A 26,077-nucleotide genomic window follows, 5' to 3' on the forward strand; every position below is an offset into this window, starting at 1 on the left:
CTGCTTGAAAATCCAAGCATGCAATCAGTATATGGAGTGTGGGCTATAGTGAATAGGGGCCCTGTAACTTTCAATCGAGCAAGGGAGGAAGGTGGTGAATTTTGAGGGCTATAATTGATGGTCAATTTAGGGGAACAAGTGGTGAGTTTGGGTTTGTCTGTGATCAGATGTGATAAGGGTTTCTTTGGGTGACTGAGGTCAGGAAGTTGGAGTATGGAAGGAGGCAGTCAGGCACTGGTCACATATGGTAGACATTGAGCATGGGGTTGAGTGATGTTATGGAAAAAATTAGCTGAATGGATTTGAAGGAAAGCTCAGTTTGTGTTCCCAGTGCCTGATTAGGACCTGCTTATGGAAGCCTCCTTTGAGCTGCACAACTGCCGAGTGGATGATGCTGTTAAAACCTGGTACGCAAAGACAAATGTGCTTTAGAATAAGTGAACAAATTTCTTACAGTAAAAAAAACAAGCTGTAATGGAAATTGCAGTATTACCTGTGTATCCGATAAAGAAATAAACTGTTCCACACAAGCAGAATTTGTGACAAGAATTTCCAGATAGGCACAATTTTGTTACTGAATTTTAGTTGTATTCTACTCCAAAGTTTTGAGCCAAATTTAAAAAGAGGATATTAGCAGCATCTGATTGAATTACTGGACCACTATATACAAAGGTTTCATAAATTGGAAAAGGTAGTTTTGCAGTTCTTATACTGATGAGCTTCAGATCTGTATCCGAACTCGGGCATTTTGATTATTATCAGTATTATAGGTAAAATTCTGGATTGATTGACTTAAAAAACCTTAGTCTGCAATCTTGAAGGTTGTGTAAACAAGCTTAAATGCATTTTGCACATTGCCCTAGTATTTGTCAGTCTCATCTACTAGTTCTAATATATTTGTACTTGTGATCCTAAAATAGAGCTGTGCTCCTCGGAGCATTACTCCATAATTCATTATGGTGTGAAAGCAAGCAGTAAGTAGCATTATCAAAATTAAAATCTCTCGTTGTTCTCTTCATGCAATGATGATGGTACTTTTTACTTTGTGCGTGGACAGATTAATACTGACAGATTTATTAGATTTGAAAGGCAAACAAGGAAGAATAGATCCCTCTCTAAAATGTGTTACATTTTTATTGGTTTTGTTTCAATTATGGATCAATTTTAATAATTCCACTTGTTCAAATGTAATATACATTATTGCTACAGGACATTTGCTGGCTGAAATGTCTCAGATATTATTATAGAAGATGAACTAAAGAGTTCAGGGTTTCAATGAAAATTCTGATTCTTGAGTGTGCATTTTTGTGAATTTCTTTGTAGGGCAAGGCTTGGATTACAATCAAAATAATAGCAAATTAAGTTATATAAATCTTTCCAACCACTGATTTTGTTACCAGACAAAAGCAATTGGCAACACCTCACTTTTGACGGTATGTATAGCAAAAATCTAAAGAAACTTTGTAGCAAATTTAAATTTAAAAGAGACTTGAAGAGCTACTGCTTCAGATAAGCCTGTGTGGAACAAGCTCTCAGAGGAGGAAATGGTAGAAGAAGACAAGAAAGCTCACTAACAGCCATATTTCCTGACAAGCCTAAAGAGAGTTGGACTGTGTGTAGAGTACATCCACACTCAACATCATTCCATGATGTGCAATAGGGAGTAGCCCAACATTCTGCATCACTGGTTTCAAAAATTGCACTGCGGCAGGCAGGAAGGCTTTACAATAACAAGTCAAAGCTGCCTAACACATCATTGGCACCAGCCTACACACCATCAAGGACATAGGGTGTTGTAAAAAGGCCAGTAACATCATGAAGGATCCCACCTACCCTGCTCGTGGACTGTTTGTCACACTCCCATTCGGGAGGAAGCTATATAACATCTATGCCAGGACTACTAGACTCAAAAACAGTTACTTTCCTCCAGCACTAAGACTGATCAACACCACAACCCACTAACCCACCCTTCCGCACCCCCAATCACTAGTACTGTATTCTGTCATTCACGTTAAGTACAGATTCTCCTGTGCTTTGTATCACTTTATGGATATACAATCAATCTATGTGTATAATATTTCTTGTGTATTTATATTGTGTTTTATTATTATTATTGTGTTCTTTATCTTTTGTGGGTCTTTTTTTGTGCTGCATCAGATCTGGAGTAATAATTATTTCGTTCTCCTTTACACTTCTGTACAGGAAATGACATTAAACAATCTTGAATTACAATGCTTAACAGACATTGGATAGGCACATGGATAGAGAAGGTTTAGAGGAATATGAGCCATACGTAGACTATCTCAGGTAGGCAACTTGGTCAGCAGGGGCAATTTGGGCTGAAGGGCCTGAATCCAAGATTTACAGTATAATTCCAGCACTCTAAATAAAATAACAGACAGACAGACATACTTTATTGATCCCAAGGGAAATTGGGTTTCGTTACAGCTGCACCAACCAAGACTAGTGAAGAAATATAGCAATATAAAGCCATAAATAATTAAATAATAATAAGTTAATCATGCCAAGTGGAAATAAATCCAGGACCAGCCTATTGGCTCAGGGTGTCTGACACTCCTAGGGAGGAGTTGTAAAGTTTGATGGCCACAGGTAGGAATGACTTCCTATGATGCTCAGTGTTACATAGAAAGTAAGTACATGAATAGGCCATTCGGCCCTTCAAGCCTGCACCGCCATTCAGTATGATCATGGCTGATCATCCAACTCAGAACCCTACATCTTGGTGGAATGAGTCTTTGGCTGAATGTACTCCTGTGCCTAACCAATACATAATGGAGTGGATGGGAGTCATTGTCCAAGGTGGCATGCAACTTGGACAGCATCCTCTTTTCAGACACTACTGTCAGAGAGTCCAGTTCCCACCTCCCCCCCCCCCCCCCCCCACAACATCACTGGCCTTACGAATGAGTTTGTTGATTCTGTTGGTGTCTGCTACCTTCAGCCTGCTGCCCCATCACACAACAGCAAACATGATAGCACTGGCCACCACACACTCGTAGAACATCCTCAGCACCGTCCGGCAGATGTTAAAGGACCTCAGTCTCCTCAGGAAATAGAGACGGCTCTGACCCTTCTTGTAGACAGCCTCAGTGTTCCTTGACCAGTCCAGTTTATTGTCAGTTTGTATCCCCAGGTATTTGTAATCTTCCACCATGTCCACACTGACCCCTTGGATGGAAACAGGGGTGACCGGTGCCTTAGCCCTCCTCAGGTCCACCACTAGCTCCTTAGTCTTTTTCACATTAAGCTGCAGATGATTCAGGTGATTCTTCTTGCACCATGTGACTAAGTTTCCCACTGTAGCCCTGTACTCCGCCTCATCTCCCTTGCTGATGCATCCAACTATGGCAGAGTCATCAGAAAACTTCTGGAGGTGGCAAGACTCTCTGCAGTAGTTGAAGTCCGAGGTGTAGATGGTGAAGAGAAAGGGAGACAGGACAGTCCCCTGTGGCTCCCCAGTGCTGCTGACCACTCTGTCTGATACACAGTGTTGCAAGTGCACGTACTGTGGTCTGCCAATCAGATAATCAATAATCCATGACACCGGGGAAGCATCCACCTGCATCATTGTCAGCTTCTCACCCAGCAGAGCAGGTTGGATGGTGTTGAACACACTGGGGAAGTCAAAAAACATGACCCTCACAGTGCTTGCCGGCTTGTCCAGGTGGGCGTAGACACGGTTCAGCAGGTAGACGATGGCATCCTCAACTCCTAGTCGGGGTTGATAGGCGAACTGGAGGAGGTCTAAGTGTGGCCTAACCATAGGCTGGAGCTACTCTAGAACAAGTCTCTTCAGGGTCTTCATGATGTGGGAGGTCAGTGCCACTGGTCTGCAGTCATTGGAGCCACTGGGGCACGGCGTCTTCGGTACAGGAACGAGGCAGGACATCTTCCTCAGCACAGGAACCCTCTGGAGTTCCTGTGCTCAGGTTGAAGACATGATGAAGTACCCCACATAGCTGGGGGGCACAGGCTTTGAGCACCCTGGGGCTGACACCATCCAGGCCTGCAGCCTTGTTTGGGTGGAGATGTTTCAGCTGTCTTCTCACCTGTTCAGCTGTGAAGCCCACCGTGGTAGTTTCAGTTGTGGGAGGGGTGTAGTCGCGAGAGCAGGGTGGGGAGCTGTGAGGAGGGGTAGGAGGGGAGAGTGGAGTATGTGTTGGTTGGGGGCCGACAACAGATGAATCGTGTGGGATGGGCAGGGGCCACAGTGTCAAATCTGTTGAAGAACAGATTAAGTTCATTGGCCCTGTCCACATTGCTCTCAGCTCCTCTGTTGCTAGTTTGCCGGAACCCAGTGATGGTCCTCATCCCACTCCAGACCTCTCTCATGTTGTTCTGCTGGAGTTTCCACTCAAGCTTCCTCCTTTATCTGTCTTTAACCTCCCTGATCTTGGCTTTCAAGTCCCTCTGTATTGTCCTCAGCTCCTCCCTATTTCCATCTATAAACACCCTCTTTTTAGCGTTCAGGATGTCTTTAATGTCCTTTGTTACCCATGGCTTGCTATATGAATAACAAAAGACAGTTCTTGCTGGAACATTGCAGTCCACACAGAAGTTGACGTAACCAGTGATGCACTCTGTGTTGCAAGCGTACGTACTGTGGTCTGCCAGTCAGGTAATCAATAATCCATGACACCAGGGAAGCATCCACCTGCATCACTGTCAGCTTCTCACCCAGCAGAGCAGGGCGGATGGTGTTGAACACACTGGAGAAGTCAAAAAACATGACCCTCACAGTACTTGCCGGCTTGTCCAGGTGGGCAATGTCCTCTCCATGTGGCTCACAGAGTGCCTGCCAGTCTGTTGCCTCAAAACAATCCTGGAGTGCCTCATAAGCCTCCCCCGACCATTTCCTCACTGACCTTGAGGTTGGTTGCAGGTTTACTCTTCACCAGAGGCATGTAGCAGGGTTTGAGATGCACCAGGTTGTGATCTGACCTTCCCACTGGGGTGGGGGAGAGGAGCTGTAAGCATCCTTAACGTTAGCATACATCAAGGCCAGGGTCCTCAGGCAAGATAAACTGGAATTAGAAAGTTTTTGTTTCTCATCATACTTCCTTTTTATTCTCTAGAACTTTGCATTTCAGTTCATTTTTGTGTCTGATTATATGTGGGAGATATTAGCAAACAGATTGTCTTTTTCTGTCATTGGAGGATTATCTTGGATAACCTTAAATGAAAAGCATGTTCCAAAAACAAATCAACACACACAGCATGCTGGAGGAACTCAGCAGTATTATTCTGCCTAATAGTTGAATATTTATGCGTTGTCAACTATATTTGTAATTTAGATTCTTTGCAACCAGTTTTTGGTGATAATAAAAATATGTAAAAAGCATATTAAAATCCTTACCTATTAAGTTTCTTTTGTGTTCATGGTCATTGTTTCATTATAATAACAATGGTGCCTGACTGTCACCAATCAAGATGAGTTTACTGAATTACGAACCTTTTTAATAATTCATTAAACACCACACAGCTTCTAAGTTTGTAAAATTGCTACAGAAGTTTATATGCTGCCTGATCAGTTAAGTGTTTGCAACGATTTGATTTATAGATTCCTTGATTATCATTTATCTCATTTGTAGTTTTTGTTTTGAAGTTGCGTATAATTTTTCTGCTAATCTCATAACTCATCCGTGGAAGCAGGATGAGATTTTGTATATCACATTTTAGTATTTTTGAAATTACTTTCATTGAAAGTTAATAATTAAAATGTAAAGCTGTTTTAAGATAATTTGAAGGTATAGAGGTTTCCTTGGCTGTGACTTCCTCTGATTCATGATGACTCATCTTGGCCTTATACTGTGCCATGATGTCAGTTTGTAGATTTAGTGAGCTCAGTATTGCCAAATCAATAGGCTAAATGTGATTCATTACACAGCTCCATAACTGGTGTATAGCATATTCAAACTACAGATGTCTCCTCTGCAAGATAGCTTCAATTTTCATATTATAATAGTACATTTAGGCCACATTCCACACCCTGAATTTTCAAATATCAATTGTACACAACCTGCATCATTGGAATTGTGTAATGGAGTTCCATAGTTATTTTCCAACTACCGTAGATTCCGGACTACAGAGCGCACCTGATTAAAAGCCGCACGCTCTAATTTTAGAAAGAAAATCAATTTTGTACTTGTACAAGCCGCACCGGATTTTAAGCTGCAGGTGTCCCACGTTGTAATATGAGATATTTACACAGTAAGATATTACACGTGAGGATTTTTTAACTTTTAATTAAATCCGTATGGTAACATAAACAAATATATATTGCAAATGCTTTTTTTCGAACAGTGCCTGTAACACAGCTACTTTTAAATATACATACGTATCGGTAACACACAAATTACGTTGCCTATACTTTTTTACTGAACAGTGCACGAACAACATTCCAATATCTCCTGACGACTGGTAAAAAAAAATATATATACTGCAGCCTACCAGGAAAAGTTATTGATCGCCGCCTTCATCTTCCTCCTGCGCACTAAAACCATCAAAGTCCTTCAGTGTCTGAATTGAACAACCTCAGGATCTCGTCACTCACTTCAGTCTCTTCGTTGTCGCTCTCACTTGAGCGCACGCGGTCCTCTTCACCATGCAGCAGTCCAGTCTTTCGAAACCCGCTGGTGATGGTGGAAGTTGTGACACCGCTCCACGCATTTAGGATCCACTGGCAGACTTGAGTTTAAAGATGCTCTTCGCATGCGTCCTGTTTTGGTAAAGGATTTCTCGCCGCTCGTCATCCAAGCCTCCCACTCAACGCGCAGCGCCACTTTAAATGCCCGGTTCACGCTGATGTCCAGTGGCTGCAAATACTTCGTGGTGCCCCCAGGAATCACAGCTGGAATTGAGTTTGTACTCTTGATGGCAGCTTTCACTGAACTTTCATTGTCAGCCGCTTAAAAAATCACCATCAGTGGAGCTGCTGTGCAGCTCAGAACACAAGTAAAATGCGTTCTCTCATGGCCACTTGTTTTCAGTGTGATGGACGAGTCCCCTTATTCATTAACAGTCGGAGTGAGAGGCAGGTCAAACGTCAAAGGTATTTCATCCATATTTATGATATCATCTGGCCCGATGGAATTCTCCGCTATCTTTGTTTGAGTGAATGTGCGGAAGTTAGCAAGTTTTTCCTCGTGGTGGGAAAGGAGCTGCTGACACAGTGTCGTGCGTACCCTGACGGACAGGCCTTTTCGTCTCATAAATCTAAAACACCACAATGGCCCACCTCTAAAATCTTCGATTTTCATTTTGGTGGCGATTGCTTTAGCCTTCAGTCTGATCTGCATGGTGGAAACACCGCGGCCGCCTGCTCTCTGTGTGTTAACCCAGTCTTCAAGAAAGTTTTCAAGTTCGGGCCATCTGCTATGATTACCTCTGAAAGCTTTTGTCGTCTTTTTGCATTGACTCAGTTCTTCACGCTGGCGTCTCCACCGTCTCACCATCGATTCATTTATGCCAAGATTATGTGCAGCAGCTCGATTTCCTTCTTCAACCGCCAAATTGATCGCCTTTAACTTAAAAGCTGCATCATATGCTTTTCTTCGAGTGTTTTCCATGTTGATGAGGGTGAGTACAAATGACTGATTTACAATAATTTAATTGTGAAAGTGCGCTTGATTTATCGTACAATTTCATTGGACCTCTGTGAACTACTCATCAATTTTATTGGTCTACTGTTACGAGGCAAAATGTTTTTGGCGGCATGAAAGAAAACATGCATTAGCCGCACCGTAGTATAGGCCGCAGTGTTCAAAGCGTGGGAAAAAAGTAGCAGCTTATAGTCCGGAATTTATGGTAATTCCCATCTGAATTTCACTCAGAGGCCATTGATAGACCTGAGAACATTTCAATCAGTTATTTCATTTATGTGGGTTACTTGGTACTTTTAAGTTGCTTGCAAGGTATTTTTTTCTGCTGCATGGATAGGAGTGCTTAGTGAGCATACAAAATATTCCTTTGAGCAAACTTAAGTGGTAATTATTAGTTTTGAGGATGCCAAAAACTGAAGTTTTGAACTGAGTAGAACTCTCTACAAAGGACTGTGAGAACAGCTGAGAGGATTATAAAAGTCTTCCTATCATCCATTGCGGACATTTAACTAGAGCGCTGCATATAAGGGCCCTTAGTATTATTAAGGATCTCACTAATCCATCCAGCATCCTCCTTAATTTTCTACTCTCAGGCTGGAGACTCCAGTGTATACAAACAAGAACGGTCAGGTGGGAAACATTTTCTTCCCTCAGGCCATTAAACTTTTGAACTCTCTGCCACATTACCTTCAAAGTGTCACTGGTTAATCTGTTCTATACCTTACAATATTTCATTTGTGAACTTCAATTTGTTATATATGAGTGATTCATCTATAGATTTTATCTTTACCATAATTTACTCTGTCACGTGTGTTACATGGACTGCTGTGCTTTACACCCTGGTTCAGAGAAACATCTTGTTTCTATATAGATTGTATACAGAAATATAGTTAAATGACTGCAAAATTGACTTGATTTGTAATGTGAGCATGATGTAAGAAAACCTAATCCTAAAAAGATCTGATTTTTTAAAATTTTATTTTTGTTGACCCAGCCAAATTCTAACCATTTAATGAGCAAAATATTTCACTTTCAATATACATATTTCCAAATGCAATGCTGATTTTTGTGTCAAATTTTGTATTTTCTAGTTGGAAGATGAACGAAATATTGGTGCATCATTGTTTTTGCTTGGGCTGAAGCAGAACAACACAGTTGGTTTTAGCTCTCGGCTTTTGGGTCTTGCGTTCATTGGTATGTTTCTTGTAACTTTTTATTTCAGTATATCTAATGAGGAATATAAAACCAACTCTATTATCCATGAGAGTTGGGCACTCACTTCCTGCAGATAACAAAAAATGTAGATAACACTAAAATCCTTTCTGTTGTTTGTATTACACCTCCTCAATAAACATAAATGTATCCTATAATGTTCCACGTGCAGTAACAAGACATTAAATACCTCAAAGAAAAATATGTTAGTTAACAAACATTTGAAGTGCCAGATTTTGAAATCTCAAAGTGCAACTGTGTCAATAACGTACTACTTTTAGAACAGTGCACAGAAGGGAACCATGGTCTGAAAACTGATCACATATACTGACGATGATTGTTTCTCAATGTTTACATGTCTACTAGATAGATGTGTTTTAAAATAAAATGATGGGATCTGGAACCAACCTCGGATCTAAGAATAGCAAATCAGATAATGATAACTAAGTGTATATTGCTTTGAACTCTAAAGAAATCTATCTGTAGCTTTTCAATTTTCTGAAGCAGTGCTCTATCTTAACAGGGAAAGTTGAAGTGTATAAAGGAATCCGTGCAGTTTACACCAAAATGCCCCTGATCTGGACGCCAAGATATTTAAATCGAGCTTTAAGTGTAATGGAGGACATAGTGAAATCATCAGATGAAATAAAGCTTTGTAAAGAAGCGGTAAGATTTACGATGTGCAGTATACACACATTACACCTTTTTATTAAATCTGTCAATTTGCATGCTTGGCTTAAATTTTGCTCACTATCTGTTGAGCAATCTTTCAATGTTAAAATTCTTTTGAGACAATTTCTTCAATGATTTCCACTTTCCATATATCTATAAACATTAAACATCTAAAAGGAAGTTGTATTAGGAAACAAACTGTTGTTTTGTAACCAACCATGGTTTCTGTGCTTTACCAATTATCAATTTGTTCATTCAGGGATTTAAGTGTTACTTTTTTTTAAGAGGTACAGCATAGTAACAGGCCTAACAAGCCCATGCTGCCCAAATACATCTGTAGCAATGTGCTACACACAGCGCTGAAATAACGACATGCAGTCGGTAAATCGTTTGGAGACTAGTTTATTCAAACTTCGCGGCGCTGGCATTTAATCCCTAGCGCACACCCTCTCCAAGTGGAAATGACATCAGAGGTGCATTACCAAAATTCCCCCCCCCCCCCCCCCCGTGTGCTGGCTATTTGTGAGCCGGTTCGCCTGCGCAGAAAGTGGATTGCCACACATCCCTCTACTATGTCTTTGGAATGTGGGGGAAACTGGAGCTCCTAGAGGAAACCCACACAGTCACAGAGAGAATGTACAAACTCCTTACAGGCAGTGGGCTGCTGGCGCTGTAATAGATATACTTTAGCCACTATGCTACCGTGCCACCCGATTTAAAACAAAATAAAACCCTAACTTACAGTCATTGGGTAGGCTCAAAACACCAACCGCTTGTTTATTACCTGAATGCCCTGGCCGACTGCTGCATCATTAAAGGTCATGCCGTAAGACCATAGACCATAAGAGATGGAAGCAGAATTGGGTCATTCGGCCTGTCAACTCTGCTCCACCATTTTATCATGGCTGATATATTTTCTCTCTCAAACTCATCCCCCTGCCTTCTCCCTGTAATCTTTCATGACCTGGCCTCCAAAGTGACCTATGGCAATGAATTCCAGTAATTCGCTACCAAAGAAATACTGGCCAAAGAAATATCTCCTCATCTCTGTGCTAAATGGACGTTCCACTATTCTGAGGCTAGACTCCCCCACTATAGGAAACATCCTCTCCATATCCATTCGCTTTAGGGCTTTCAACGTTCAATAGGTTTCAATGAGATCCCTCCCCCACATTCTTCTAAATTCCAGTGAGAATAGACCCCAAGTCATCAACCAAGTGATAACCCTTTCTTTCCTGGAATCAGTTTTGTGTACCTCCTCTGAACCCTCTCCAATGTTTGCTCATCCTTTCTCAGCTAAAGTGCCCAAATCTGCTCACAGTACTTCAAGTGAAGCCTCACCAGTGCCTTATATCCTCAGCATTTTGTCCTTGCTTTTATACTTTAGACCCCTTGGAAAGAATACTAACATTGGATTTGGCTTCCTTGCCACCAACTTAACCTGCAAGTGAACCTTTATGGAATCCTGCACGAGGACGCCCAAGTCCCTTTGCATCTTGGATTTTTGAATTTTCTGCCCATTTAGAAGATTGTTCCTTCTACCAATGTGCATGACTTTCTAACACTGTATTCTATTTGCCATTTCTCTGCTCATTCTCCTAATCCATCTATGTCTGTAGCCTCAGTGCTTCCTCAGAACTACCTGTCGCTCCACTTATCTTCATATCATCAACGAGCTTGGCCACAAAGCCACCAATTCCATTATCCAGTTCATTAACATATAACATAAAAAGAAGACGTCCCAACATTGACTCCTGTGGAACACCAGCAGCCAATCAGAAAGCTCCCTTTATTCACACTCTTAGCCTTCAGTTGGCAAATCTCTAAGCTTTGAAATTCTCTCATTAAATTTCTGTATTTTGCTTTATAAAACTTTTCTTTAAACCTATAAACCAAGGTAGTGTGACACTATTACTGCTCGGGGTGTCGGAGTTCAGCGTTCAATTCCAGCGCCTTCTAGAAGGAGTCTGGATGTCCTCCCTGTAGAATTTGTGGGAGGACATACAGAGATGCTCTGGTTTTCTACCAGGTAGGTTAATTGGCCATTGTAAATTGTTCCATGATTAAGTTAGCATTAATCAGGGTTGTTGGGGTTGCTGTGTAGCAGGATTCAAAGGGCTGGAAGGCCCTACTCCATGCTGTAAATATGGAGTAAATCCATATTTACACTCCATCACTAAATAAACCAGTTGTGCAAAAAAAAACATATTCTGCCAACAGCAAAAAGCGAACAAATAACACAGAAAACATTAAACATTAAAAACCACAGAGGTCCAAAAAATGTGTCCACAGACACGAGACACCAAGGCAAGTAAAGCCAGTCAGAGCCGATGGCCACAGACACTGAGTCTGTTAGGCACAGTGGCATTGGCTTCAGATCAGAGCTGCAGATCCAGTTCTGAACTGAAGCGTCTCGATCAAATCATGCAAATAGTAAAGCACGTTCAGCACTGAGGATATTGAGCATCAAATCGCAGTTGAAACTGAGTCTACAGCCACATAGCACGAGCCTCTGAGAAGATGAAACCTTGCCGTGTAGGACCCGAGACTCCTGCATCTCCTGCAGCAAGAGAGAGATAGTACTGAACATCCATTCATTTTTAAGAGGTACTTAAGGGGAAAAATCGTTTTACACAAAGTTCAAAGTAAATCTATTATCTTTGTACATGTACGTCACCATAAATCACAGTAAATATAAGAAATACAATGGAATCAATGAAAGACTGCACCCAGCAGGACAGACAAACAATCAATGTGCAAAAAAAACAAACTCTGCAAATACAAAAAGATAGTATAACAAATAAATAAATAATATCTAGAACATCTGGTGGTCTGGGTCCTGATGGCCCCTGTATCTCCTTCCTGATAACAACAGTGAGAAGATAGCATGAATTGAATTGACTTTAGTACTTACGTCCTTCATATACATGAGGAGTAAAAATCTTTACGTCTCCATTCAAATGTGCAATGTGCAATTATAATAATTTATAATAAATGTTATGTACAACAGGATAGTCAATATAATGTAGAAATACAGTTGCATCAGCATGAATTAAACAGTCTGATGGCCTGGTGGAAGAAGCTGTCCCGGAGCCTGATGGTCCTGGCTTTTATGCTGTGGTACCATTTCCTGGATGGTAGCAGTTGGAACAGTTTGTGATTGGGTTGACTCGGGTCTCCAATGATCCTTCGGGTCCTTTTTACACACCAATCTTTATAAATGGCCTGAATAGTGGGAAGTTCACATCTACAGATGCACTGAGCTGCCCGCACCACTCTTTGCAGAGTCCTGCAATTGAGGGAAATACAGTTCCCATACCAGGCAGTGATGCAGCTAGTCAGCATGCCTCAATTTTGCCTCTCTAGAAAGTTCTTAGAATTTGGGGTGCCGTACCAAACTTCTTCAAACATCTGAGGTGCAAGAGAGGCACTCTTGTGCCTTTTTCACCACACAGCCAGTATGTGCAGACCACGTGATATCCTCGGTGAAGTTAATGCCGGGGAACTTAAAGCTGTTCACCCTCTCATCCCAGATCCATTGGTGTCTATAGGGGTTAGCCTGTCTTCGTTCCTCCTATGGTCCAGTACCAGCTCCTTTATTTTTGTGACATTGAGGGAGAGGTTGTTTTCTTGACACCACTGTGTCAGAGACATGATTTTTTCTTTATAGGCTGCCTCATTATTATTTGAGATTAGGCTAATCAATGTAGTGTCGTCCGCAAATTTAATTAGCAGATTGGAGCTGTGGGTGGCGACCCGGTCATGGATACACAGAGAGTAAAGGAGGTATCTTAGTACACAGTCCTGAGGAGCACCTGTGTTGAGGGTCAGAGGGGCAGAGGTGAGGGAGCCTACTCTTACCATCTGTCGGCAATCTAACAGGAAGTCCAGGATCCAGCTACACAAGGCAGGATTAAGGCCAAGGTCTCTGAGCTCCTTGTTGAGCCTGGAGGGAATTATGGTGTTGAATGCTGAACTGTAGTCCAAGAACAGCATTCTCACATAAACATTCCTCTTCTCCAGATGTGTAAAGACGGTGTGTAGAGCTGTGGCTATTGTGTCGTCTATTGACCAGTTGTGTTGGTAGGCGAATTGTAGGGGTCCAATGTGGGTGGCAGCATGCTTTAGGTGTAGTCTTTGACCAGCTTCTCAAAGTATTTGCTTATTATTGGGGTGACAGGACGCCAGTCATTCAGACATGTTACCTTGGTCTTTTTAGGTACAGGGACAATGCTGGATGTTTTGAAGCAGGAGGGCACTCTACACTGGGAGAGGGAGAGATTAAAAATGTCTGTAAATACACCTGCCAGTTTTGCTACACACATCTTGAGTACTCACCCAGGGATGCTGTCTAGTCCTGCAGCCTTGCAACAGTCCATCCGTTGGAAACACCTGCATACTTTGGCCTCAGAGATGACCAAGCTGCCGGTCACATTATCTGCAGGTCCTCTCAGGGGCTCAGTATGGCGACATTGAATCGAGCCTAAAAAAACTATTTAGCTCGTTTGGGAGAGAGGTATCAATGTTGGAAACTCCATTACATTTAGCTTTGAAGTCTGCGATGGTGTGCATAAGCTGTGTGTGTTGTTGGTTGTAAGTTGAGTCTGAATCTTGTCTCTGTGTTGTTGTTTCGCTGCCTTAATGACTTTGCGCAGATAGTAGTTGCATTTCATGAGCTCTTGCTGATTACCGACAGCATAAGCTCTGTCCTGTGTGGTAAGTGCTGCTCACATAGAACTGTTTCTGGTTTGGAAAGACCCTGACTGATTTCTAGGGGACAACATCCTCGATGCACTTCCGGATGAAACTAGTGACCCCTTCCATGAACTTGGAGATATCCTTATCATGGAAGACATTCCAGTTGACGTCATCAAAGCAATCCTGCAGCATGGAGGCTGGATGGTGGAAGTCTCTGATGATGTATGCTGCTTTCCCTCAAATGTTCCTTGTAGATGTACTGAATGGTGGGAGGGCTTTACCCATGATGACTGGGCTGTATCCACTACTTTATGTAGGCTTTTCCACTCAAGGGCATTGGTGTTTCTATACCAGGCCATGATGCAGCGTGTCAATGTACTCTCCACCACCACATCTATAGAAGTTTATCAAATTATTAGATGACATGCCAAATCTTCGCAAACTTCTAAGAAAATAGAAACGCTGCTGTGCTGGTTTTGTTCTTGTACATATGTATTGGACACACGACAGGCCTTCTGAAATGATAACACCAAGGAATTTAAAGTTGCTCACCTTCTCCACCCCTGATCCTCTGATGAAGACTGGCTGCTGGACCTCTAGTTAACTCCTGTCGTCAATAATCAGATTCTTGGTCTTGCTGATATTAAGTGAGAGGTTGTTGTTGTAACACCACTTAGCCAGATTTTCAGTATCCTTCCTATATGCTAATCATCACCACCTTTGATTCAGCCAACAACAGTGGTCTCATCAGCAAACTTAAATATGGTATTGGATATCTGCTTAACCTCACAGCCATAATTATAAAGCAAGTAGAGCAGGGGTCTAAGACCACAGTCTGTGATGCACCTGTGCTGAGAGAGATTGTGGGGGAGATGTTGTTGCCAATCCAAACTGACTGGGGTCTGCAACTGAGGGAATTGAGGGTCCAGTTGCACAAGGAAGTATTGAGGGCTAGGACTTGAAGCTTATTGATTATTTTTAAGGGGATGATAGTACTGAATGCCAAGCAGTAGTTAATAAAGAGTTTCCTGATGTATGCATCTTTGCTGTCCAGATGTTCCAAGATTGAGTGAAGATCCAGTGAAATGACACCTGCTGTTGACTTGTTGTGAAGGGGGATATTTGTATGGAATCAGCTGTTGGAGGAAGTGGTTTAGGCAGTTATAATAAAAACTTTTAAAGGCATTTGAACTGCTGACTGGATTGGAAAGGTTAAGAAGTTTATGGGCCAAACACTGGAAATTGAGATTAGCTTGGATGGGGCATCTCAGCATGGACCTATTTGGTCAAAGGACTACGTGAGGCTATGACCTATCACATTGACTAAGCATGATAAACTTGTGTCAGGTGACATTCTCACGACACACTTGCAGTACTTTTGCAATATTTAATGAAGGCATGTGGCTGATGAATGATCACATCTATCTTCTACTTGACATTTGAGATGAGTCTCATTCAGCATGACAGTGGAATGGACACTGAAGAGTCCTGATAAGTGCAGTAATGACAAAATATTATAATTTATTCCATTCAGAATGCCAAGCATTTACCTTAAAATATTAAATATATATTTTTAAATGCCTGTTTTCCCTTTTTAAAAGTCCCAAGAGAAGCTTAGGAGAATAGAGGGCTGTGGGTAAGCCTAGGTAGCTCTAAGGTAAGGACATGTTTGGCACAGCATTGTGGGCTGAAGGGCCTCTATTGTGCTGTAAGTTTTCTATGTTTCTAGAACATGTATATGCAATTCATAAATACATATGGAAGAATGTGATGAGTGAAAGAATCTGAGGATACGTTAATCAGTCATTCCTGTGGCAGTAATTTAAAAGATCAATATTAATATTTTAAATATTTCTACTCTTATGAAGCATATTTTTTTTCTTCACTTGGAGATGGCTGTGACGGTTGTAGCCATTCTCAGTGAGTCTCCTCATCCTGCATGACCTAGATTGCCTGCATGAAGAGGAGAATTTTGCCAGCAGCTGTCACTCTCCTGACCATATTCATTTGCTGGGATGAGTACATTTCAGTAGTGCTTATGTAAGGGATTTTGTCTTTTAATTCCTGTTCTACCAGTGACATTCAGTCTCTGGAGCTTCCATAAACAAAGCTTCAGTGAATTCCTTTTATATTTGTCAAAACTATTTTTAACAAATGATAGAATTTTGATTTCTTCTTCACCAAATTCATTGCTGCTGAGCAGTAACTAGCATACTGCCAGCATTTGACCATCTAATTTATATGCCAACAACTGGTTATTCCTGTTAACATCCTCAAATTCTTTAGATAATTCTGAGAAATTGTTCTTGCTATTAAAGTTTGGAGCACTGTATCCTATTACTTGGAATATTATATTGTATTGGTTAAGGGTTTTGGTATTTAATTTATAAAGCTGGTTAGTTTAACTTTAAAAAGTTAATTTTAATATATGTTTGTTTATGAGTCTTTGGAAAACATTCTGCTTCATATTGCAGCAGCAATGAAAGCTCATTAAGGTTTCAATTTGGAAATCTTAACTCCAGTTTATGTAGGAAATTAATGCAGAAGCAAAATAATTCCATTTTTAGGCATATTAAACTCTTGATTTAAATATCCTCCACCCATTTGTCTTGAAAATAAAGCCTGATTAGATTAGTATTACAGAATCTTGGCACATTACAAAAATGTTGTCATGACATTGTAGTCATACTGAGAAGGCTTCTTATTGAAGTTAAAACCTATTATCGTGTTCAGTGACACTGGGGAGACAGTATTGTGGACTTGTAATGTCTGCCAGAAGTTGCTTCTCATTTTTATATTGGGCCAACAAAGTAATTTATCTGCTGCCATACTATTTTGAAGTGTTGTCTGACCATTAATAGAATGCATGAATTTACTTACCCCGTGTAAAGGACATTGGAAAAGTCAGTTCGGATAAAGGGCCTTGGAGTCACAGAGTATTACAGCACAGGCTTCTTGGCCCATCGAATCCATACTGACCTGACCTTCTGCCTAATCCCATCTATCTGCTTCATATTGCTTCAAACCCTCCCATCCATGTACTTATCCAAACTCATCATAATTGATTCCACATCTCCCACTTCGGCTTGCAGCTTGTTCCACACTTGCACCACGCTCTGAGTGAAGGAGTTCCTCCTCAGATTTCCCTTAAATCTTTCACCTATTATCTTAAACCTATGACCTTTAGTCCTCATCACCCAGCATGCAGGGAAAAAGCCTGCTGCATACATTCACCCTATTTATACCCATAGTAATTTGGTATACCTCTGTAAGTTCTTCCCTCATTCTCCGGCACTCTAGGAAATAAAATCCTAATCCGCTCAATCTATTCCTTAAACTTGGGTCCTCGGGCCCTAGCAATGTCCTTGTAAATTTTCTCTCGACTTGAATTTTTAAATGCTTTTCTCTCTGCAAATGCTGTCTTACTTGCTATTTCTAGAATTTGTTTCTATTTCAGATTTATAGCAACTACAGTTTCTTGATTTTAGTTTAAAATCAGTATGAAGAAAATTTGGAAATGTCCACCCATGTTTGCTTAAAGCTGGAAGTATCTAAATAGGTGTCAATGTGCATTTTATGCTATTCACTTCTTATGGAAAACAGTGCCATAGGACAGATTAAAGGCTTATCCTCTATACATTTGTTAAACCACAATGTTATCATAATGTAAAGGATAGTGGAAAAACAGAACTGTTTGTTCCAAAAAGATAGTGAGATTAGATCAGATACATTTTGAAAAAAATGTTCTGTTTTTATCTTTTGATAAGCAAATTGTTAAGTATTATTAAGGCAAGGTGGATCTGGAGACCAGCTGTGATCAAATTGAATGATACAACAGGTTTGAGGAACTGATGGCCTAGGCCTTTTTCTTTATTCCTATTAGAATATGATTTGACTTTATCATCTATTAGGTGGTGGCATCCATCGGTCTCGAGAGACCATGGATCTGCGCCTGGAGTTTCCAGGGCGCAGGCCTGGGCAGGGTTGTATGGGAGACCGGCAGTTGCCCAAGCTGCAGGCCTTCCCCTCTCCACGCCACCGATGTTGTCCAAGGGAAGGGCACTAGGACCCATGCAGCTTGGCACCGGTGACGTTGCAGAGCAATGTGTTGTTAAGTGCCTTGCTCAAGGACACAAACATGCTGCCTCAGCTGAGGCTCGAACCAGTGACCTTCAGGTTACTAGTCTGATGCCTTTCCCACTAGGCCATGCGCCAACATCTATTAGGATTAACCTGCTATTTGAATTGTTAATTGGTCATCATACATTGAGCATACTGTACCTTATGAGTCAGGTGAATCACATAGTTAGCTGAATGAGCTGTGGTACTGTGAAATATGTTGTTGTTTGTCATTTAATGTATGAAAGAAATGTTCAAGTTCAAAGTAAATTCCTTATCAAAGTACATATATGTCACCCTATACAACCCTGAGATTCATTTTCTTGTGGTCATACACAGTATATCCAAGAAACACAATAAAATCAATGAAAGACCGTACCCAATAGGATGGACAAACAGCCAACATGCAGAAGACAACAATCTGTGCAAGTACAAAAGAGAGAGGAAAAAAATTATGATGGCAATATATAAATAAGCAATAAATTTTGGGAATGTGAGATAAAGAGTCCTTGAAAGCGAATCATAGGTTGTGGGAACAGTTCAGTGATGGGGTGAATAATGTTATCCCCTCTGGTTCAACACCCTGATGGTTGAGGGGTAATACAAAGTTCAAAGTAAATTTTATTATCAAACAACTATAAAATTATATGGTTGTACCATATACAACCCTGGGCATACTGAACAATTCTATAGAATAATAACTATGATATGATCAATGGAAGATCATCCAGAGTGCCAATGACAGCAAACTGTGCGAATGCAAAAATAAATAAATAATAAGAGCATAAGATAAAGAGTCCTTGAAAGTGAGTTCATTGGTTGTGGGAACCGTTCAGTGATGAGGCAAGTGCAGCTGAATGTAGTTGTCCTCTTTTATTAAAGAGCCTGATGGTTGAGAGGTAAGAACTATTCTTGAACCTGGTGATGCGAGTCCTGAGGCTCTTGTACCTTCTACCTGATGGCAGCAGTGAGAAGAGAGCATGACCTGGGTGGTGGATGCTGCTTTCCTATGACAGCATTTCACATAAATGTGCTCAATGGTAGGAAGGCTTTACCCATGATGTACTGGGCAGAATCCACTACTTTTTGTAGGATTTTCCATTTGTGTATCCATATCAAGCTGTGATGCAGCCAGTCAATATACCCCACTACACATCTATAGAAGTTTGACAAAGTTTTAGATGACGTAGATGTTGCTACATCTCTGCAAACTCCTCAGGAAGTAGAAAAGCTGCTGTGTTTTCTTCACAATTGCACTTGTGTGCTGCGCCCATGACAAGTCCTCCAAAATAGTAACACCTAGGAATTTAAAGTTGCTGACCCTCTCCCCCTCTGATCACTCATAGACCTCTGGTTTCTTCCTCCTGAAGTCAATAATCAGCCCCTTTGTCTTGCTGACATTGATTGAGAGGTTGTTATGACACCACTCAGTCAGATTTTCAATCTCTGTCCTATGTGCTGATTCATCACCACCTTTGATTCAGTCTACAAAAGTGGTGTCATCAGCAAACTTGAATATGGCATTGAAGGTGTTCTTAGCCACACAGTCATAACTATAAAGTGAGTAGAGCAGGGGGCTAAGCCCACAGCTTGTGGTGCACCTGTGCTGATGGAGATCATGGAGGAGATGTTGTTACCAATCCAAACTGGCTGGGGTCTTGAAGTTTATCGATTAGTTTTGAATGCTGAGCTAGCTGTAGTCAATAAAGAACATCCTAGTGTATGCATCTTTGCTATCCAGATGTTCCTGGATTGATTGAAGAGCCAATGAGATGGACCTGTTGCTCAGAAAGGCAAATTGGGGTGGATCCAAGTTACCTCTCAAGCAGGAGCTGATAATGTTTCATCACCATCCTCTCAAAACAATTCATCACTGTGAATGTCAGTGCATCTGGGCAATAGTCATTAAGGCAGATCACCACACTCTTCTCAGGCACCGGCATAATTGAAGCCTGTTTGAAGCAGGTGGGTACCACATACTACCGAAGTGAGAGGTTAAAGATCTCAGTCTTTAACTGACACCAGTCAGTTGATTAACACAGGTCTGTAGTACATGACAGAGGTTCCCCATCCTATCCGGGTTCTTTTCGTGGGTTCACCCTCTGGAAGACAGCCCACATGTCAGCTTCAGAGACTGAAATCATAGGAGCATCAGAGAATGAGGGAGTTCACAATGGTTCCTCCATGTTCTGATGGTCAAAGTGAGCATAGAAGGCATTAAGCTCATCTGGGAGCAAAGCCCTGCAACACCTGTCCACTATCCTTCATTGATTCAAGTTCAGCCCAGAATTTCCACTTTGCCTGTGAAAAAGCTTTCCAGAGATCTTACCTGCACCTCTTGTAACATTCTTGGTCTCCAGAGTCAAGTACCTCCAATCTGGCCCTCAGTAGATTTTGGATCTTGTGGTTCATCCAGGACTTCTGATGAGGGAAGACTGAATGATTTAGTGGAGACACACTCATCTACAGCTGCTTTAATAAAGACCGTTACAAACATAGTGTATTCATTCAGATCTCTGATGAATGCCTGCACGTGGCCCAGTTCACTGATTCGAAGCAATCCCGGCCAGCTTCCTGCAACCAGTTCTTTGAGGTCCTAATCTCTGGAGCTTTAGTTTTTAGCTTCTACATGTACGCAGGTCAGAGAAGGACAGCCAAGTGATCTGATTTAGCAAAATGCAGTCTGGGCAAGGAACAGTAGGCATTCCTTATCTTGGTATAGTGTGTTGGGACCTCTGGTGCTACAGTTTATATGCTGTTGGTAGTTGGGCAGGGTTTTCTTCAAACAAGCCCAGTTGGAGTCTCTGACTATGATTTGAAATACGTCGGGATGGGTTGTTTCTTGTTTGCAGACGACATTGTCCCGTGTTGTGAGTGCTTGATTATAGTTGGTAATTGGTGGTATGTAAGCTGTGGTCAGGATTATGGAGCAGTACTCCCTTGATAAATAGAACAGACAGCATTTGATAATTAGGTGTTCAAGTTTGGGGGAACATGAGTTTGACAGAACTGCCACGTCGAAGCAACAATGAGAGTTCACCATAAAACACACACCTGCTACTTTTTTGCCTTTTCCGAGTCAGTGTTTCCCTCTGGTTTGACTGCTGCATCTGGCATGCCCGTTTCAATAAAACATGAATTGAACAGATTCAGTTGCCTCATTTACAGCAGTCGGGTCCTCAATTTTGTTCTCTATTAACTGCACATGTGCCAACAAGATGTTGGGAGGGGAGGCCTCATCCCTCTGCGTTTCACCCTGGTTTAGATTGCCCCTCTCCTGCCTTGCCATAGCGAAGAACATTAAAGTACTGAGCCTGACTAGTCCAGGTTCTTCAGTCAGTCTTGAGATACGAAGGTCATTGAGTTGATTTAAAAGTACATTGCTTGGTGGGAAGTTACATGCTGCAGATTGCAGTGAAAATGATTGAAAATTTGGAACAATTTTCTGCAGCCCACAGAATGTCACTGATGATCGCCGGTACCATCTTGAATGCAGTAATTGTTTCTGATCGTGGTGGCGTGCGTCCTGAGGCTCCTTTACCTTCTTCCTGATGGCAGAAACAAGGGGAGAGTATTGTTTGGATGGTAGGGGTTCTTGATGATGGGTGCAGCTTTCCTGCGACAGCCTCCATGTTGATGGGGAGAAAATGGGGACTTATCCCCTTCCTTTCCATTCCTGAAGAAGGGCCTCGGCCTGAAACATCGGCAGTTGCCTGGCCTGCTGAGTTCATCCAGCATTTAGTATGTGTTGCTTTAGACATGCTCAATGATTGGGAGGGCTCTGCCCGTGATTGACTGGACCATATCCACTACTTCTTGTAGGGATTTCCATTCAAGGTCATTTGCATTTCCATACCAGGCTACGAAGCAACCAGTCAATATACCTTCCACCATACATTTGTAGAAGTTTGTCAAAGTTTTTGATGACATGCCAAACCTTTGCAAACTTTGATAAAGTAAAGGCCCAACAGTAGTGCTTTCTTCATAATTGCATTTAGCATTATGCTGTTAAAGCATCAGCAACCCAAGTTCAATATCACCACTATCTATACAAAGTGTGTACATTTTCCTGTGACCACATAATAATTTTTCAGGACGTTAAATGTTCCTCTTTCTACCAATGCTGCCTGATCTGTGTATTTCCAGTATTTTTGGTATTCTGTGGAACAGTAGCCAGGTATAGCAGATCTGGGATTGGAGGTCGGGCTCCATTTCCATGGAGGCATTGTTCATTGAACGTTGAACATGGATTCAACCTACTTGATACTGAATTGTAAGGGGAAGAAAGATTTTTAGAAGTTCATGATGTTAACATGAAATACTTATATTACTGCTACAAAATAACTTCAATTAATGAAAATTGGTTCTACACTGTTACTTAAAGAGCCTCCACGTCTCTTGAGGCTGAGGTAATCAACAAATGTATATTTTTATTTTTAAAATAACCTGTAACTCCAAACAGGACTTCTGTATCCACAAAAACAATCCATCCAATTTTCCACACTTCCTATCAGATCATTCTAATTTAAATCTGCAGTCCTCTGAATTGAAGGAGAGAAGAATGCACAATCAGAAAAAGTCATTTGGCACACTGAGAAATGACTAATAAATTTGAAAGCACATGAGACTGCGGATGCTGGAATCTGGAGTACAGAGCAAACTGCTGGAGAAGAATCATCGTGCAGGTTATCAACTCAAAAGGTTGACTATCCCTCTCTTTCTACAGATGCTGCTGGACTCACTGACTCTGTCCAGCAGTTTATTCTTTTGAAATAAACTTGAAGATACTGTCAGAAACCCAGGAACTGTTGCAAGTAACTGAAATGTTGGCCAGATAAGTATGGACAACTGTAGACCAGTGCACGAGAGATCTCTTAACTTGTCATATGTCAAAACACTGCTTCTCAAAGGACATGCACTGTCATTTGGAAATATCCACTGGCTAAACCCAAGTTTCTGGTTCGTGTTTTGGAACATTTCACATTATGCAAGGAACTTCCTTATTTCTCATCTAGTCTACTCTGACAGAACCTTCTAAAGCCACAACCTCTTAAGAACAAGTAAAATGCAGATGAGGGATGGGAACACCACCACACATAAATTCACCTCCAAATTGTACACTTATCTACCTTGGAATTAAATTTCGTCGCACTGGATTTAAATCATGGAACAATGTACCAAGTAAAGTCATGGGAGTACTTTCACCAGAAGGCAAGATTTAAGAAAATGCCTCAGCACCACCACCACATTAATGCCAACCAAAATTCAAAGTAAATTTATTATTAAAGTACATATACGTCACCAGCTGCAACCCTGAGATTCATTTTCTTGGGGGTATTCATATATACGTAAAGAAGCATGATAGAATCAATGGGGAAAAGCTGCACACAACAAAGATGGACAATCTACCAATGTGCAAAAGACAGCAAATTGTGCAAATAAAAAGAAAAAATAATAATAAATAAATCTTGAGAGCATGAGTTGTAGAGTCCTTGAAAGAGAGGATGATCAAATAAAAACTAAGCTTTCCAGCACTGTTGTCATTAGCAGCACATTTAGTAGAGTTGCAGATTCATAGCTCTAGTGACTAGGGTTCAATTCTGTTTGTTTAGAGTTTATGTTTTCCATATGTGAGCATGTTATTTCCTCTGGGTGCCTCAAATTTCCTCCTGTTTGCCTCAGAAATGTGGGTTGATGAGCTAATTGGCTAGCATAAATTTTCACACATGCAGTAAGTGGTTGAATTGATGAGAAAGTGAGGACAATGAATTAGTATTAGTGTACCTTAGTGCTTCATGGTTGGTCAACACCTGATGGGCTGAAGGAACTGTTCCCATGTTGTTTGATTCAAAAATCTAGTTTGAATTTTTTAAAAATGGAAAATTATGAAAATAGAATCATTAATTTTGTAGATATAGAGAGGTTGAGGAGATTTACAATTGGACAAAAAAAGTAGATGAATATTAAATATTACCCCTGTGGGTGGAAAATATATTTTAAGTGTACTTTTGAAGTAGTTAAATGCAAAGCTGAAAGAGATCCAGAGTCTTGGTAAATTACAAACTCCAAAGCAGTAATTGCAAATGCTGGCTTGTTACCAGTGAAGTCACAGGAGATTTGTGCTCTTGTTTTGCAGGTGGATGTCATGGCAACAATATTGGAGACTGCAGCAACTGAAACTAACGAATCCACAGTGACTGAAGAATCACAGGAAAGAAAACCAGAAGTTGCACCTGATGAGGAGGATTTTATTGAAAGATCAAATATTCCAGGCTACTTAAACAAATTTAAGGTACTTAGAACATGGAGAAGTTACATTCTAAGAAAATGTTTATGAACTTCTCATAGGAAATATTCTTACATATGATTAGTATCATCATTGGCAATCTCTTGGGGTTGGGGTTCACATTTCATCATGATGAGATGGGTGAAGTGAATAGTTTAACAGGTGATGCATCCTATCATAATTTTCCCTGAGCTGTTTTGTATTCCTGATGAACAGACTCAGAGTTACACTGTCATTTCTGTATCCTTCTCTGTTTTGAGCAGATATGAACCAGAGATTCCCATGAGCCGTAAATCTCTTCCTAGATTGAGCTGATCATTTGTTGTCCTGGCAGAGGTCAGTGTAGAGTACCTGTTTTGAGACTTTAGTAATGGGTAGAGCTCTGCAAACTGTGTGGGCCTGTCTATGAGAGCTGATTGACTGTATCTAATTTCCCCAGCGTTAGGGATTTTAGCCACCAGGAGAGTACTGATGTTGGTTCACTTACTCAGACATAATTGAAAGATTTTCTGGACTGAAAGTGGTATTGCTCCTGTGTTTAGAAGTGCTTGCTGTAGGTGATAAATCTCTCTGAAGTGCACAGGCTGCTGTTGAGCAGCCATGAACTTGGTTCTGGGTTTGAGGTCTTGATCGTCAAAATTTTTTCCTCAGATGACCAAACATTCTGCTGGCACTCAGGAGGCATTTAAAAAATTTATCATAGTTATGCGCTTTCATTGAGACAGCTCCTCCAATATGGGATGTGGTCCATCTTTTCAAAATCATTTGTGGACCTGTTTTTGTCATGTGTGGTGTTGTGCATTTGGAATAAATGGTTATGAACATTTATTTAGCTGATGTGTCTCTTCCCACCATTACAGACATTTACACTACATGCTGCATCCGCAAATCAAACAGCATTATGAAGGACCCCACGCAGCCCTCATAACAAACTCTTCTCCCTCCTGCCATCTGGGAAAAGGCACCAAAGCATCTGGGCTCTCACAACCAGACTATGTAGCAGTTTCTTTCCCCAAGCCATCAGACTCTTCAATACCCAGAACCTGGACTGACACCAACTTACTGCCCTCTACTATGCCTATTGTCTTGTTTATTATTTATTGTAGTGCCCGCACTGTTTTGTACACTTTATCCAGTCCTGGGTAGGCCTGTAGTCTAGTGTAGTGTTTTTCTGTGTTGTTTTTACGTAGTTCAAGTTTTTGTACTGTTTCATGTAGTACCATGGTCCTGAAAAACCTTGTCTCATTTTAACTGTGTACTGTATCAGCAGTTAATGGTCGAAATGACAATAAAAAGTGACGACTTGACTATAAGACCCATTCTCTCAAATATTTCAGTGAACAAGTTGACAGTGTCTCCAATATGTGCATCAGTAAGTGTCATCAAAATGCTGCAGCCCATATAGATTTGTTCAAAATGGCATTTTCCCAAGGGAGCCTGAGATTGTCATGATACTCAATCTGCCAGC

The 26,077-nt window shown here is 41.1% G+C and overlaps 1 protein-coding gene across 1 annotated transcript in view; it reads left to right on the top strand.

Moving 5' to 3' along the window:
- mrps27 (mitochondrial ribosomal protein S27) overlaps positions 1–26,077 on the top strand; it is a 115,171-nt gene that overhangs the window by 63,743 nt on the left and 25,351 nt on the right. Inside the window, exons 8-10 of the mRNA XM_059974598.1 lie at positions 8,714–8,816; positions 9,358–9,500; positions 24,460–24,615. Coding sequence (XP_059830581.1) covers positions 8,714–8,816; positions 9,358–9,500; positions 24,460–24,615 — 402 coding nt within the window. The remainder of the gene's footprint in view (positions 1–8,713; positions 8,817–9,357; positions 9,501–24,459; positions 24,616–26,077) is intronic.

The sequence above is a fragment of the Hypanus sabinus genome, chromosome 7 (genome assembly GCF_030144855.1).
Source record: "Hypanus sabinus isolate sHypSab1 chromosome 7, sHypSab1.hap1, whole genome shotgun sequence".
NCBI classification, from domain to species: domain Eukaryota; kingdom Metazoa; phylum Chordata; class Chondrichthyes; order Myliobatiformes; family Dasyatidae; genus Hypanus; species Hypanus sabinus.